Genomic DNA, 17,485 nt, shown 5'->3' on the forward strand with positions numbered 1-17,485 from the left:
AAAGTTTCACTTGTTGAAAGCCTATTTTTTCTTCCCATTTTTAACCATAAACATTTATAAATCAATAAAATCTTAAGAGTCAAAACAGAGGGCTGGGGCATGGGCATGGATGGCTGGCAGCTGCTAGTCAGCCCAAGAACCAGGCGGAGGGATGGCTCTGGGCCTCACTCTGCTGTCCTGGAGCTGCTGCTCCCTCTTGCAGTTACAGACAAGGCACGGTCAAGCTTCTAGACTCAGAACGGGTTTCTGGGAGTCACTTCATTTTTCTCCTTATTCCTCTACTTTAGGATTTCTCAGATTTCTGTCACTTACCAGCCAAAGATCTCCAGTAAAAGAATTTTTTCAAGAGTGATAATAATGATGACATTTCTCAGGGAGAAAGCCATTCAAGTCCTTGAACAGGAATGTCTTAGTCTGTTTGGGCTATAATAGAATATAACAGAATATCATAAACTGGGTGGCTGAACAACAGACATGTCCAGCTCACAGTTCTGGAGGCTGGGAAATCCAAGATCAAGGCCTTAAGAGATTTCTGCTGTGGTCTGGAACTCAATCTGTAATATCTCCAAGCAAGGGAAGCCAGAAGGCAGTGGAATAAAATCTTCAAAGATTGTTAAGAGAATAATTGTCACCATGGAATTGTAAGGTATATAAAAGAGAACCTTTCACTATAGAACTTTTAAAAGATATGGTATTTTTCTCAGACTTATTTCACTTAGCGTAGTATCCTTTAGATCCACCCATGTCATTACAAATGGCAAGATCTAATTCTTTTTGATGGCTGAGTAATATTCCATTGTGCATATACACATATACACCACATCTTTTTTTTTTTTTTTTAACACCACATCATCTTTATCCATTCATCAGTCGGTGAATGAGGGCTGCTTTCATAATTTGGCTATTGTTGATAATGCTGCTATGAACATCAGGCTGCACGTATTCCTTTGACTTCGTATTTTTGTGTTCTTTGGGTAACTGCTTAGTGGTGCAATTGTTGGATCGCAGGGTAGTTCTATTTTTAACTCTTTGAGGAGCCTCCATTATGTTCTCCAGAGTAGCTGCACAAGTTTGCAATCCCACCAAAAGTGCAAGAGGGTTCCCCATCCTTTGCATCCTAGCCAACACCTGTTATTCCTTGCATTGTTGATTTTAGGCATTCTGACAGGTATGGGGTGATACCTCATTGTAGTTTTGATTTGCATTTCCCTGACAAACAGTGCTGTTGAGAAGCTTTTCATGTGTCTGTTGGCCATCTGTATGTTTTCTTTGGAAAAGTGTCTATTCACATCTTCTGCCCATTTCTTAACTGGATTGTTTTTTGGGTGTTGAGTTTTAGAAGTTCTTCATGTATTTTAGATACTAACTGAAACAGATTCTTACTTATAGAGAATTGGCGGTTACCAGAGGGGAAGTGGGTGGGAGATGGGTAAAACAGATGATGGGGATTAAGGAGTGCACTTGCTGTGACAAGCACTAGGTGCTGTATGGAAGTGTTGACTTGGGACACCTGAAACTAATATTACACTGTATGTTATCTAACTGGAATTAAAATAAAAACCTAAAAAATTAAAATAATAAAAATTAAAATTAAAAAAGACTTGAAATAGATCCTAAAGATTCTCCAATCCAACTATTTCCTAAGGCAGGACTCTTCTATTTAGAATTACACCAACTATGTGTGCACTGTATCCTGTCACAAAACAGGCAGGGAGCTCCACAGCAGACATGATGAAGAGTCACTCATTTGGGCTACATACACCATAAGAACTCTTGGATTCTATGTTTGCACATGGCAATGCTCCATTCTGAGGAGGGTCCATGAAGGTAATAAAAAGATGTTACTATATTCAATTATTTTTGTAATCTTACCGTCCATATCACCTGTGAAAAATATGGTGGGCTCTAAAAAGGCAGGTTTCTGTGGTTATCACATTCTCATCAGAACTTCTGATTAACAGCTACAAGTCACTAATTAAAAGCACAAGTTTTGTTTTGTTTTTAAGAAATAACTGTAGTAAATGCAGTTTAGAATAAAACCTTATAAAACATGAAACAGAGCAAATGTTACACAAATTATCCTTACTGGCAAAAAGGCTGGGACCAGCTGGGTAAGGTTAGCTTATTCATCTGAAGAGAAACAGTGGGGGAAAAAATCCTCCTGACCAGACAATTGCTGTCCACCAAAACTAATTAATGAGAAACACTGTAGAATTAACTTTCTGGTGAGGCTTCTTGGGCAAAAGGATAGACACCCACCTCTTTGAAATTGTGAAAGTTCTTAGAAGTGGTGGTTCAGAAGAACTCACTTATACAATTCTGAATAAGAAAAAAAAAGTTCATTTAATTTCCTAGAACTTTCCAACAGCCAGAATTAGAGAAACTTTATGTATCTTTCTTTCTTTTTTTGAAGGCAAATAAGGACTGAACTGCTACTCTGATCTGAAATCTGGTGCTCACATCTATGGCCTTCCCTTCTTCAGGAAAAAAATTATGAATGTTAAAGAGCTTACAAAAATGTCTCAGGGGCACAATTTTTCTAATATAGAATAATGGAAATCTGCTCTATGACTGTGAATGAGAAAATGTTTGACAGAGGGCTAGCATCACATTTTCCATTATATGCATGTAGCCTGTGACACTGAGGTCACCCAAAGAATGAGAAGTCATCTAAGGAGGATCAGGTCAGACAGAAGTGCAAACATCAATGCAGCCCTCTGCAGAACCACATTACAACACTACCCAGTCCCCTCTGAGGATGTTTTTATAGATTGTGCCCAACTTTGGTCTTTTTCCATCACTGAACCAAATCCAGCAAACAAGCCCAGAATAGAAGGTGCATGACAACTGACGTGCTTTTTATTTCAAAATAACCAACAAGACTATGAAGAATGATATCACAGGAACAACTTAAATGCTATTTGCCACTCATGTTCTAAAATACTATATTGTGGCATATTACAGAGAAATGGTAAAAATCATACATAATTTCATCTTCCCGTCTGAATAAGCCTAATGACGTTGCTGAATGGCTGCTGAAAGGCAATGGCTGGTGAACACCATAAGATGGAAATTGCATGCAAGATACTGAAGAACTGGAACACAAAATGAGCAAAGGACTTTTATTTATTTATACTCTGCCACACGTACGTGAACCTCATTGAAGAATCTCAGCTCAAAAAAAAAAATTTAAAAATTAAAAAAATTTAAAAATTTAAAAAAAAAGAATCTCAGCTCAGAGTTTATTATACCAGAACAAGAAGCCAAAAAATACGCTGATGGTCAGAGGTGCCAGTTTCATCAGAAGCAAGCCTTGCTCCCTCAGACCACCAGAATGCCTGTGACAAGACAGTGAAAGAAATGAGTCCTGGAATGAATGGTACAGCAGAGGCTGTACAAAGCACCTACATCACTCGCTTTCTTTCCACCACACCGATATGCTGTGAGCAGTATACACAGAAAGCCAAAGGTAGTCTGGCCAACAGTCTGAATCTGGGAGGAAGAGGGTTGTTTTCAAAGAGCACAACAGACACCTCTGATCTGAGAAATTACTGGCAATTCTATACAATAGGCTGAACACAGATGTGAGTGGATGTGCATACTTTCTTTTGTTTTCCTCTCTTCCACCAAAAGTTTCATTCATACAACTAATTCCACAAATAACTCCCATTGTAATCACCTTCCTCACACTATGTTTTTCAAAAAGACAGGCTCAGAACAAAGTGCAAAGAAATACATCATATTGTTTCAGAAAACCTGAAGCACTGGCTAATTCATCACCTAATAGTACCAGTGGTAACTCTGAAACTCTGATGCAATAATCTATGCTACAGTTGTCTGTCGTCATTTCAACTAGCATCTGAGCTGGAAACACAATGGGGCTCTAAGTATCTCTGAATCAGAATATCTTAAAGCCTATTAAATAACCTCCCAGGGAAAGTACACTTCACAGGGTCAGGAATTTTCATCTGTGTATTCACAGATGTATTCTCAGGACCTAGAACACTGTCTGGCACAAAACACTGCATAATTATTTGTCCAGTGAATGGTCGTTAACATGAAGAGTCATGTTTAAAAAGAAGGTATCGCAAAGCTGTCATGAAAATGCTTAATAATGTCTTATTTCTTTACTCAAATATGAAATCTTTCATCGGACCAGTATCTACTCTCTTCAGAAGCACATGTGCCTTTATTACTTTAAAAATTTGAATATTCTATCTCTTCCTGAACCCCAATATATAACAAATCTATGAAGGCTAAATTCTGCTTACTTGAATTTAAATTTAATCCATGAACAAAGAAAATCCAGTTAGACTGACAAAATCTATCTTGAAATATCTTCAAGGAATGGATTCCTTAGCAAAACTAATGTATATTTAAACCTGTAGCCATGTCACATGAGACTGAAAAACACTATTAGACCACAAATACCATTGGCAGCTAGATGTATTTAGACAGAAAATGAAAAAAAAAAAGATTAAATGTTTTTAAAAATCTGCCAAAGAAAAAAAAAATGAGTAGCATAAACAGGTTAAAATGTCCCCTGGACAATTAACTGCTCCTCTCCTTTGCATTCTGACCCTCCTTCTACTCTACTTTTCCTAGCACACTATCACATTAAATAGAATGCATTCACGGATTCATTTGTTGATAGGTTTGTTTTCTTGGAAACCACAAACTTTTGAGAGTGGGACTGGGCTTACGCATCCTTTTATCTCAATACCTAGCAATAAATTTCTATCAACAAATTATTAATAGAAAGATATAGTTGAACATTAACAGGAAAGCAATGTGTAACATCAATTAGTCAAATCACAGAAATTGAAAGGTGGTTTCATAAATTCAAAAGACTTGCAATTAATCACTGCTTGATGCTTCAGAAAGGATTCTGAAAAGAAAATCAAGCAGTGATTAATTGCAAAAAGAAAAAAATTTACACATCTTTCCAAGAATTACTCACTGGGAACACCATCTCTGCTTTATAATAAAAAGCACATCCTATCAATCCAACTATTGGGAAATAAAGAGAAAAAAATGCCTGCAATCTTATAGCATAAGATTTTTGTAACAAAATGCTTTTAGAGATCAAGCATAAGTTAGGGAAGTTATAGAGGTGTTCTGGGCCACTGGGAAGCAACAATATACTGGCCACTAAAGAAAGTCTAAGTCCGTGAGCACTCATGAGCCCCTGTCATGAAATGTCATGTGCTTCATTATGTAATCTCAGCTCCCGGTGAGCATGTTATGACTATAGCCAAAGTAAAGGAAAACAAGAGTGTCTCTAAATCAATCATGGGCCATGAAGCCAGACAGACTGTATGACAGATGCAATTTTTCTTGGCACCACTTGGGCATAACTAATTGATGACAATCGTATGTCCACACTGGCACATTTCCATGGGGGATGTGTGCGAATATGTCACCACATCTGGATGCTAGGCATGCTGGGTCCTGAGGCACAAAGATCTACTAGAACCAGAGGCCCAGCAGCTGCGCTCAATGAACACCATGGGAGCTCCACAGGGTGATGAAAGGACTAAATTACTGCAAACTGTAAATACAGATTTATTTCATTAAAACACGAGGTAATGCTGCAGCGATCTCTTGTGCAAACAGACATTCATCTCAAAAAAAAAAAAAAGTTAGCATCTATGGATAAACATATTCCTAACTTCATCAAGGAAATCTGCATTTCTCCTAGGAAAAGATAACAATGCACATCAGACAAAAATCAAGAGTTTCTATCACTCCCTTTAAATAAAAAGTCTCCACTCAGAAACTAGAAAGGGAAAATAGAATAATCTACTGTCACTATGTTAGCAAGAACACTTCTGGAATCTTCCACTTAATACAAACGTGAAATCTGCATAACTTGTTACAAAGCCCATGTTGAAAATGCAACAGATCACAGTAAAAAAACAGTGATATGTTAATATATAATTTCATCTTTATTATGAAATTGATCAATGTCAGCTAACTTTTCCTAACTCACAAATAGAGAAATTAGACTGAACAATTTTACTCTGATCCTACATAATAAATTAATAAGGTTATTACTAAAAAATTATTTGAACTATGACAATTATGTGAAATGACGAACACTCATATAATGTCTCATGTTCTGTGCGCAAAATTACTTCAATAAAACACAAATTATAATTGAGATACTATTCATATATGTTTCATTAATACCTCCCATACAGCTTAAGTAATTATTTTTTCCCACACAAGGTGACAGAAATCATCCTAAAATAGCAATTTATGTTATTATGTCCTCATGATCAAAATGAAATCTTAATCAGGTCAGAAACTGCAATTTCATTTGTCTCATCCCTTTTCCTTTCAGGTCATTTTTGCCATCCCTCTTATTCCTTTCCCCTCACATCCTGCTTCCATCAAGCTACCCCACAGTCATGGTGCTCCCCAACATTGCATCCACCTCACCCTGATCTGATTTTCCAAAATGTTGGGTTAACATGGGCTCATCAGTGGGTAATAAGAGAAGTATGTTAGATTAATCATCCCCTTCTCAAAGGATAACTAGGACAGGAAAGGCATCTTTCTCTACTTCATTAAGATTGCCACTCATGTCCTAAATATTTGTGATAATAGAAGGCATTACTAATACATTAGACTTCTCACATGTGGACTGAATAAAGAAAAACAATTTCTTTTTAGGAAAATCATAAAAGATTATTTAACACATTCTTGTGTAGGTCTGCAAATGCTTCAAGTGGCAAGTGTGTGGTTAAAAGGGCAGGCCCATTTAACACTGGATAAGAAAACAGGAACTAGGGACCGAAATGAGACCTTGTATGTGAAAATCAAAAACCGAAGTTGGTGATTTTTCTCATCTTCTATCTTCAATTTTCTAAGATTACACTAAACATAGAAACACAGAAAAGCTGGTCCTACCACAAAATAGTATTTTGACTCTGTCTTTGAAATGCACTAAGGATAGCAGAAGGCAGAGTGGGGAAGGAGGGAGAGAAGAAAGGACGGAAGAGAAAAAATGCAGCTGCTACTAAAATAAAATGTTAGACCCACTTGAGGCACGCAGGGTGGGGGTAGGGGGGCATAGTCAGCTAAGCACCAGACTCTTGGTTTTAGTTCAGGTCGTGATCTCAGGGCCCTGACCTCAGCTTCATGAGATCAAGGCTCATCAAGGCTCTGCACTCAGCATGAAGTCAGCTTGAGATTCTCTCTCCCTCTCTCTCTCTGTCCCTTCCATTCGTGTGCTCACTCTCTCTCAAATAAATAAATAAATCTTTAAAATAAAAAAGTAAGATGTTAGAAGCACTTATTTCATCATCGAAGTCTCTTCACCACTCTTAATAGCTGGGACACGCAGGATTCTGCACCCAGTCTTGCACAGACACTCTAATTCTGGGCACATGGTTGAGCTTATTTTCTTATTATCTGCCCCAGAAAAAATGCAAGATAGGTGTCAAAAAGGAATTTTCATTAACAGACACTAACACTTCTGTCAGCATACATTAACATTCTGGTGAACAAACGAATTTTATTTAATAATAGAGTTAGCACGTCTCTCTGACTTGTGGTACCATGTCAACGAAAGTGCTAAAGAACCAGCTTCTCTAGCAAAGAAGCAGCAGGTATCCTCCCAGGGAATAACTCCAGACAGTCCCTTCACTGACTGTGCACAGGTCAGATGCAAAGTACTACAACGGTCTGTCACCACTGACCCCATCTTTACATTCCTCAAATCCTTCATCCAAAGTCATGGGGAATAATCTGGAAATGCAGAGTCCTCAACTTCTCCCCTGAGCTCAAGATCCTCCCAAGAGCACAGTTCTGTGCCCAAATGCCAGGCAGCAGGCACGGCGACTGCCCTAATTCTTATTTCAAAAAGTGTATGGTGTTAGGAAAAGAACATCTGCAACAGTTTTTTTCATGGAAGAATAGGAAAGTGAACCCAGTCAGACACTCACCAGCGCACAGGATCACCACTGGGTCTCACTCACCCTTCAAAAGACCTCTCATTTGAGATATTTTTCTTCAATCCGAATGAACACAAGAAACCAAAAAGATATATCTTGATGTGGTTTCTAATGCTTTATTTGACCTCCTCCCCCAAATCCAACCAGAAACAGGACTTTTGTTTGTTCCCATTAGTAAAAATCCTGAGACCCAGTATAATAAAGTTTCTCTTTCTGAGATGAGCCTGTATTTAGGTTCTGTGGTCTGAGAGACAGCAAAACTAGGTCACAGGATTGAAGGTAGAATAGGGTTTTTATGACTCGGTTTACTTGTGATTCCATATGTAAAACTCCATCGTAAGAACGTCATCTAAACGCAAGTCCTCAATTTTCCTTTTCTTAAACACACACACACACACACACACACACACACACACACACACTGCAAGCCTCACACCCCCAGCACTGACCTGACTTTCTTGCCCTGTTCGGAGAGCATCTTCACCAAGTCGGCGATGGGGTACTGCGCTTTGGCTGCACAGAGACCATAGCCTGCAAAGAATATTAAGGACACAGAACAATGTGATTCTTTTATTTTGAAATCTTAGGAACAATAATTTCTGCCTTGATCAAAACATCTTTTTATGCCCAAAAAAAGGCAATCTGTTAACAGGACCAGAAATGAAAGCAAACTTCTGAACTTAAAATATTGGCCTAAATTTCATATTCAAATTCATCTTCTAATGGTCCCTTCTCAATCTTCTGCATGGTCTGTTACTGCTCGGCAGCCCCTCCCCACACACACCATACCACACACACAATTGTGTCTGCACACACACTCGGAGTGGGGGGGGGTGGTTGTGGCTCACGTAAATGTTTTCAAACTATCTTCATACTTGGTTTTGATAACACTACAGCTCCCTGGTTCCCCTCCTACCTTTGTTACTATTCTTCTTTCACATCCTTGAATCCATCTCCTTCTGTTTGCCTTAAACAACAAAACTCCCCAGGGCCTTGGTTTTGCCCCTCACACTCTCCTTGGAAAATCTCAGCCAGTACCCCGGCTTCAACAAGCATCTGATGACTCCCAATCTGTGTCCAATATCAGCCTGTTGTCTGAGCTCCAGGATGGCATGTCCACTCTCCCATTTCCACCTCAAACTTCATGTCTCCAAAAAAAAGAACTTAAAAATCTCCCCCTCTGCCAAAAGAACTAGAAGCACTCCCTATTTCTGCTGTTATTACAGGTATGACCACAAACTTCAGTCCCCTTCCTTCTCCCTTAAACCCTACTTTCCATCCATCCCCCCTGTACAATCAGTCACACCTTCCCCTGCTGTTCTGCCCCCTGCTTTCTAAATGCCAAGTCTCTGCCCAAGCTATTCCCCCCGCCTTCCTTCACCCCCAACACCATCTATCCTCCAGGCCCAAAACAAACCCTCACTTCCTGACAACCATTCTTCACTTCCTCATGATTAAAAACAAAGTGTGTCTACACAGTCCAATTTAGCCCTGATCATAACCCACCTTGCATTGTTTATTGATCTGACTTCTTCCCTAGATAGAAAATGCCTAAAGGGAAAAGAGTATATCCTTTACATCTGTCTACCCCTATACTCCAGCCGTGTTTCTCTAAACCACCTCACATGGGGACAGGTTCATGATGCAGGACTATCCCAGGCAATATAACATATTTGGTTTGTCTGCTCCCACACACTAGTGGACACCAGCATGTCTGCCTGTGAGACAAAAACCCAAAACCACATGCTTCAAATGTCTCTAGAAAAAGATACTGCCCCAGTTGAGGAAGCTTGCACTTGAACATTCAATTCCATGGGTGTCAGCTATTTACATCTCAGCATACAGCAACCAGCAAACCACTCACATGTCAAATCAATAGATTTCCTTTATAGAAAACTCCTATGTAGCATGAGAGAGTTAGGATCTTAAACTGAATGCAACGTATTACCTGTAATATCAGAGCATTCTGTGGTATGATTAAAGGAAAACTGATGGCGGGATGAGCACTGGGTGATATGCTATATGTTAGCAAATTGAACTCAAATTAAAAAAATTTTTTTTAATTTGAAAGATAGAGGAAAAAATTAAAAAATAAAGGAAAACTGAGTTAACCCTCAGAGAATCAGGGAATCGAGGCTGGGAGAGTCAATGACTTGGTCACTGTCACGTCAATTGTTAAGAGGCAAAATTCAGAACAAAACTGAGGTGTTGTCACTCCCAGGCCAAATCCTTTCTACTAGGCAGGTTACCTCATCGTATTGGAAACCACATGGCTCTCAATGATTTTTTAAATATTTACTTTTGAAAAGAAACAGATTAAATTTACTATTTACTGAGTGAGTCTAATGAGTGAACTAGATACTTTCATACACTATATCTAATTTAATATTGACAATAATTCCAAAAACTATCAAGGAGAAAAAAAAGCAAGACTCAAACATGACAAAAACATACATACAGAATCACAGGAAGACATGGCTTGAGCTGGACTACCTTGATTTGTAAGATCTCTATGTAAGTCCCGAAAATATTAACCTAGGCCAAAGATGCTCAACATTTTTTAGTTGGTAATCACAGGGTTGCTTCGATGTTTCCATTATATTTCCAAAACTGAGTAAGCTCCAATTCAACTTTTTCCCTATGATAAAAAACTGTATTAACATAACCAATTCCAGGCAGCCCCAGTGGCTTAGTGGTTTAGCGCCACCTTCAGCCCAGGGTGTGATCCTGGAGACCTGGGATCGAGTCCCACGTCAGGCTCCCTGCATGGAGCCTGCTTCTCCCTCTGCCTGTGTCTCTGCCTCTCTTTCTCTCTCTCTCTGTGTCTCTAATAAATTAATTTAAAAAAAAATAACCAATTCCAACAGCTATTACAGGTTATTTGCTTTTCTTGTTTTTTGTTTTTTTTTTTTTTACCTGGAGTAATAATAATGCTATTAGCTTCTCGAATCATGTCAATTGCATTGTCAAGGTTGATTTCTGTATGTGTGCCAGAAATTTCCATGGGTTTTCCACCAGCTGTTGAAGTGGTGCCATAGCCTCCAAGAATCACATTAGCCAGGGAGCGATTCATTGCCTAGAAAGCAAAATTATTAGCTGTGAGAGTATCCATATAACTTTTTGAAAGTGGTATGAATCCTGTGTATATAAAATTCATAATCATTTTATGAGGTTTACCTGATTATCTAAAAAAAACAAATCACATGGATCACATCTATAAAGTCAACTGTACATGGATATATTTTCAGTAAAAGTTAATTTTTAAAAAAACTTTAAAAAATAATTTAATGGAAAATGACCAATAACATTAAGAAATGAATGAAAAATTCCAATCCATTACTACTGTCTGTGTACTGATTAAGCAAGTTCTACCTCCATAATTACATGTATTTCACCAGAGTAAAAGAGAATGGTATCTATGAGAAATTTTATAAGGTGACTACAGATCCCTCAGGTGAATCTTGCTACCGGCTACAAGCTGTCAAGAGGCAAAGAGAAGGAATTAGAGAGCGATCCACAGCAGAAGTCTGCTGCCCTCTGTCGTCAAGAAAAAGAGAAATGTGAAGTTGATAAGGTCTTATTTTCCAAATCAACTACATACAGCTCCCAGAAGCTGTAACAGAAGCAACTGAGTTCATTATCAGGCTCCTAAAATATTTACTTCCAAAAGGGCAGATGAGTAAGTTGAGACACTGTTTCATTAAAATTCATACCCGTCCTTTTAACTGGAAAAACAATTGGGGGAAAAAAATAAGAATAAGGCATGCTCATTTACAATCATCCAACAATGTGCCACACAAATGCAACAATTGAAAAATGTGACAATAGCCGCACTGGTGTCTAGAACAGTTCATCTGTAGACCTCTGGAGCTGTGGTGGTAAAAGACAAGACAAGAAGCTAGATGGGGGCAGCCCCGGTGGCGCAGCAGTTTAGTGTCGCCTGCAGCCTGGGGCGTGACCCTGGAGACCCTGGATCGAGTCCCACGTCGGGCTCTCTGCATGGAGCCTGCTTCTCCCTCTGCCTGTGTCTCTGCCTCTCATTCTCTCTCTGTGTCTCTATGAATAAATAAAATCTTTAAAAAAAAAAAAAAAGAAGATAGATGGTTTGAGCAATCAAGTGCTTTTAAGAATTCAAATCACTGTACCTAAACAAAGCAGACATTTTTACATGATAATTGGATTTCTCATTTCAGAAAAAAATTTCAAAAAATTATTAAATCCTCTTTTAAGAGCTATAATAAACATATCATTGATCCATTGTTTATACCATGGAAAAGATATGTGTCAATCTATTACTTTAAAAAAAAAAAGACACTGCTTTATTATTAAAGAACAAAAGCACCTGGAGATTTTCAATGATAAGTAACATGTTGGGAGGAAAAAAACTCATGACCATTCATCCAAAGACGGCCAGCCTGCTACCATTATGGAGACATGGACACACACTTGCTGAAGTGGACAGAGGTAGAGGCAGGGAGGAAAAAGAAGCAGAGAAGATGAACAAAGAGCCATACTTGATTAAAGGTAACGTATCAATAACTTAAAGATGATGGATCAAAATGCTGTCAGAATTTTTTAAATTGTTCTTTTGACTTAAACTTATTTCTGACATAGCATTCATATTTTACAGAACCTAAACGCTAGTAAACTTGTCTAAGATTATTACATACAAAATAAGTATCTTTTTTTTTAAGATTTTATTTATTTTTATTCATGAGAGACACAGAGAGAGAGAGAGAGAGAGAGAGAGAGGCAGAGACACAGGCAGAGGGAGAAGCAGGCTCCATGCAGGGAGCCCGACATGGGACTTGATTCCGGGTCTCCAGGATCAGGCCCTGGGCTGAAGGCGGTGCTAAACTGCTGAGCCACCCGGGCTGCCCCAAAATAAGTATCTTTAGAATACCTTTACACATTTATGAACAGATAAGAGGATCAGAGAAAAACAAATAATGCTTTTAATTAGGTACACAGTCCCAATCTGACATGAAGACTTAAATTCTTTTTTTAAAAAAGATTTTATTTATTCATGAGAGACACAGAGAGAGAGAGAGAGAGAGAGAGGCAGAGACACAGGCAGAGGGAGAAGCAGGCTCCATGCAGGGAGCCCGACATGAGACTGGATCCCAGGTCTCCAGGATCAGGCCCTGGGCTGAAGGCAGCACTAAACCACTGAGCCACCCGGGCTGCCCAAGATTTAAATTCTTAACCCAATGTCCTATACTTAAAACCCAAGTCTTACAGAAAATCCAAAGAGCCATACCTGAGACTTCCAAACACTCAATATTTGTTGATTTTGACAAATCCTTTTAGTTTTGAATTAGAGGATTCTGAAATTAAATTACTAGAAATATGTTCTACCAAATGTTTGCCTTAAAAACTAATTAAAAGGACTATTTCAGACAGTGACATATTTCTGTCATAGATAACTTCTTTTAAAAAAGTCAAACAAAGCGGCTACATCACACAGTCCTGCAAAAGGATAGATGACAGAGCAACATGATGTAGAGGGGCAGATATACAAAGATATGACCACTTTATTCCAACTTGGCTTAAAAGGAACCATGCTACACAAAACTAGAGATTCAAAGGGGCACTGGCCCCCTCCAATGTTATAGCAGCATTATTCATAATAGCCAAACTATGGAAAGTGCCCAAATGTTCATCAACAGATGAATGGATAAAGTTATGGTACATATACATAATGGAATACTACTTAACCATCAAAAAGAACGAAATCTTGCCATTTGCAACAACATAGATGGAGCTGGAAAGTATAGTGCTAAAGGAAGTAAGTCAGAGAAAGACAAATACCATATGATTTCACTCATATATGGAATTTAAGAAACAAAACATGAACATAGGGGAAGGGAAGAAAAAAAGAGAACGAGGTGCACACCATAACAGACTCATAACTGTAAAGAACAAACAGGTTTCATGGAGGGAGATGGGCAGGGGATGGACTAGATGGGCGACGGGGATTAAGGAGGGCACTTACAATGAGCACTGGGTTTTGTATATAAGTGATGAATCACTAAACTCTACTCCTGAAACCAATATTACACTGTATGTTAACTAACCAGAATTTAAATAAAAACTTTTAAATAAATAAATAAAAATAAAAGGAACCATTCTTCTCTCCCTGTAAAACTGAATGGAGAAGAAAAGAATTTTTGAGAACATTTAATTAATGTTTACCCACTATCTAATGGCATTTTTGGGAGAAAAAAAGGGAACCACACAGTAGTTTAACAATCAAAGTCAACTTGTTGAACACATATCCACAATTATATCACCATTAAGCTGATTCCATGTGGTCTCTTAAAAATGAAATTATTTTTCATCTCTGAATTTACCATTGCAACATCATATTTTCAACAAATGTTTAGGGTTTATTTAGATCTTTGTTCTGTTCTTCTTCTTCTTCTTCTTTTTTTTTTTTTTTTTTTTTGCTTGCTTAAGTGATTAATGAGACTATCCTGTGACCACTGATCCACAGATTGAGGAGTTCCCAGCTTCTAAGACAAAGTATTCACAACACTGTCCAAGACTGTTCCTTTTAAGTTATTAAGCCCAATAATGAAAATTGTATGCTACATTAAAGAGAGCCTTAATTCATATAATTCCTAGCAAACTCTAAGAAAAAAAATCTGAAAACAAAGGAAAGCTCATAAAATAGACAAAACCAAAGCAATAATAATATATACTCCATTTACTACCATCTCTCATTTCAATGCTTTGTGGGTGCTGAAAAATTGACTGCAAAGCAAAAAAAAATTATTTTTGGTTTGGCTTTGATCCACTTCATTCTGTTCTATTTTCATTTGGAAACAAGTAACAAACTGCAAAAATTTGGTCTGAAAATGCTGTTCCATTTTTGCAAGGCCTCTATTTCCCAGGCAATTTGGACACTATCTCAAGTAAATGGACTGTAAAATCACGAAGAGGTTAATGCCTGTAAGACATGTGGACATAAAGTGAATCATTCATTTGAGTTGGTTGCCTGGACACTATCGACATTTTTTGGTTTAATATTGAATATTGTATAACCAAACATGTGGCTCAGAAGACACCCAAAAGAATTCTTTGTCAGAACAAAAATTCAATTTTAGGGATTACCAATTAGCCACTCAGGGAGCATTCCACTGCCTCTCACATAATAAAACCACTCTGTTCTGGTTTGGATTTGCATGTTTCCTCAATAAGTAATAAAATAACAAAGCTAAACACACTAGTAATAATAACAAGATATTGATATATGGTAGTACATTTGTTACCATAACCCATCCAGAGAGGATTCCAAAATATGAAATGAGCAACCAACAAAATATTCATCTAATGTTCACTTAGCAATTATTATATTCATATGAGTGGGCTAGGTGCTCGGTCAGCCTCCATAAACACAAAGGCAAGTAATCAACGGGATCTTAAAGTATCTTCCTTGACAAATTGAATTTAAGTGAAAAAATAAAAATAAATAAAAACATAACAGAAAAAATACATACCTTCCTGTAAAATGAGAATATTTCCTACTCCCAGAATTAGTGTGGGGTTAAATGAACTAATATTTGTAAAGCGCTGAGCGTTAATGCCTACAGTATGTTCATGCCTACTACTATGCCCAATTACAAGCAGCTGTTTTATTTCTACTATTATTATGAACCACTCTGAGCTGCTAAAACACCAGCCCTGAAGAAACAATTTCTTGTAATAAACAAGCACAAGCCAAGAATCAATGAAGATTAATGTGAAAAGTCAGAAATCAGGACAATTTAGAAGGAAAGAAAATTTCTATCTTCAAAATTGAAAAATACAGTAATCTTGTTTTTGTTGTTCCTTTTTTGTTCTGTAATAAGATGTAGGAACAGAAAATATACAGTAAAACAAGCATCCCACACACCACTGGTGAGAGCCTAGCCTGGAGAGTCCTTTGCAGAATTCAGTTCATCGATACGGACAGCCAACAAAAAGCTCTTAGTCCCTTTGGCCAAGTAATTGTACTTATAAAAATGTTACCTAAAGAAATAATCAAAATGCAAAAGGAGGCACACTGAAGAAAAAAAAAGTACCAGTGAGATAATTAAGCAACGCAGAATGTATCTGAACATATTCTTATGAAAAAGACCAGAATCAGAATATTAAATTTTAAAAGTTAAGTGGTAATGGCATTTCAAATGATTTATCCTTTTCTACTTTGTTCCAAATTTCCCCACATTAAACATCTTTTCTTTTGGTAATTGAATTTTTTTTTTTTGAAAATTAAAGTTTCAACTGTCTTTGAATCTAAATTAATACAGGTTGCTATTATAAACAGAGTGTCTGAACCAGAGTGACCCTTATGGTCACAGGCAGCTATAAAAAGATATTATAGACTATAGGAATACAAAGTATCTGTGGTATGCTGCCAGGAAATGGCATGCCTGAGGTGATGGAAACAGAAAGAAAAAAAAATACAGAAAACATATATAAGAAATATGAAAGAAAAAATATGAGAAAGATGATATAGTTACAGAGGTGCACAGAGAAAAAAGTATCTTCAACAAGTGCCTCTTACTACCTTATTCTAATTTCTGTCACAGAACTGCTACTGTAAGTTTCTGTAGTTGCTATAACCAATAATAAAAGAAATAAGATGAAGAAAGGGAGGGAAAGGAAATAAAAAACCCACAAATCTGGAATATACTGCTGACACATTTAAGAACCTAAGTAAAACCATTTAGGAAAAAAACAAAGACAAGAAGGCACCATGATGACACTCTGAGAACTAGACACAGGTCCTCCTCACCTCTCCCCCATATCAGAATGCCACTGGCTTTGGTAAAATTCAAATCCTCCCATTTAATTTTAAAATCCAAGTTCTGACCAACCACAAGTTTAAGTAATAATGAAAATTTGCTGCCCCCTGCTGGTCATTCAAATTCACCATATGAAGCAAAGCCAAACTAAGGGTTAACGGTTCATTTTTAGATGCTAAGTGAAGTCAGTCAGTCAGAAAAAGAGAAATACCGTATGATTCCATTCACATGTGGAATTTAAGTACCAAAACAAACAAAGGAAAAAAAGATGACACAAACCAAGAAAAAGACCCTTAATTACAGAGAACCAACTGATGGTTACCTGAGGGGGAGGTGGGCAAGGAGGTGGGGAAAATAGGTGATGGGCACTTATGATGAGCACTAAGTAATGTACAGAATTTTTGAATCACTATATTATACACCCCAAATAAGTAGAACACTGTATGTCAACCATACTGTAATGAAAACAAAAAAATTGGGACGCCTGGGTGGCTCAGCGATTGAGTGCCTGCTTTTGGCTCAGGGCGTGATCCCAGGGTCTGGGATCAAGTCCCACATCAGCCTTCCTGCAAGGAGCCTGCTTCTCCCTCTGCCTATGTTTCTGCCTCTCTCTGTGTCTCTCATGAATAAATAAATAAAATCTTAAAAAAAAAAAAAAAGAAAAGAAAAAAAGTGGTATCTACCATTTGAAAAAGTTTCCTAGTCAAACCTTTAATTATTTGCAAGATATCT

General features: G+C 37.6%; 1 protein-coding gene across 5 annotated transcripts in view; it reads right to left on the reverse strand.

Moving 5' to 3' along the window:
* The window catches only part of NNT (nicotinamide nucleotide transhydrogenase), a 94,301-nt gene that overhangs the window by 14,666 nt on the left and 62,150 nt on the right, over positions 1-17,485 (reverse strand). For all 5 annotated transcript variants that reach the window (XM_072824670.1, XM_072824673.1, XM_072824669.1 and 2 more), the window contains 2 exons: positions 10,878-11,037; positions 8,411-8,492 (listed from right to left, as the gene is read on the reverse strand). In XM_072824670.1, the coding sequence (XP_072680771.1) occupies positions 8,411-8,492; positions 10,878-11,037 (242 nt within the window). The remainder of the gene's footprint in view (positions 1-8,410; positions 8,493-10,877; positions 11,038-17,485) is intronic.

This window comes from Canis lupus, chromosome 4 (genome assembly GCF_048164855.1).
Source record: "Canis lupus baileyi chromosome 4, mCanLup2.hap1, whole genome shotgun sequence".
NCBI classification, from domain to species: Eukaryota; Metazoa; Chordata; class Mammalia; order Carnivora; family Canidae; genus Canis; species Canis lupus.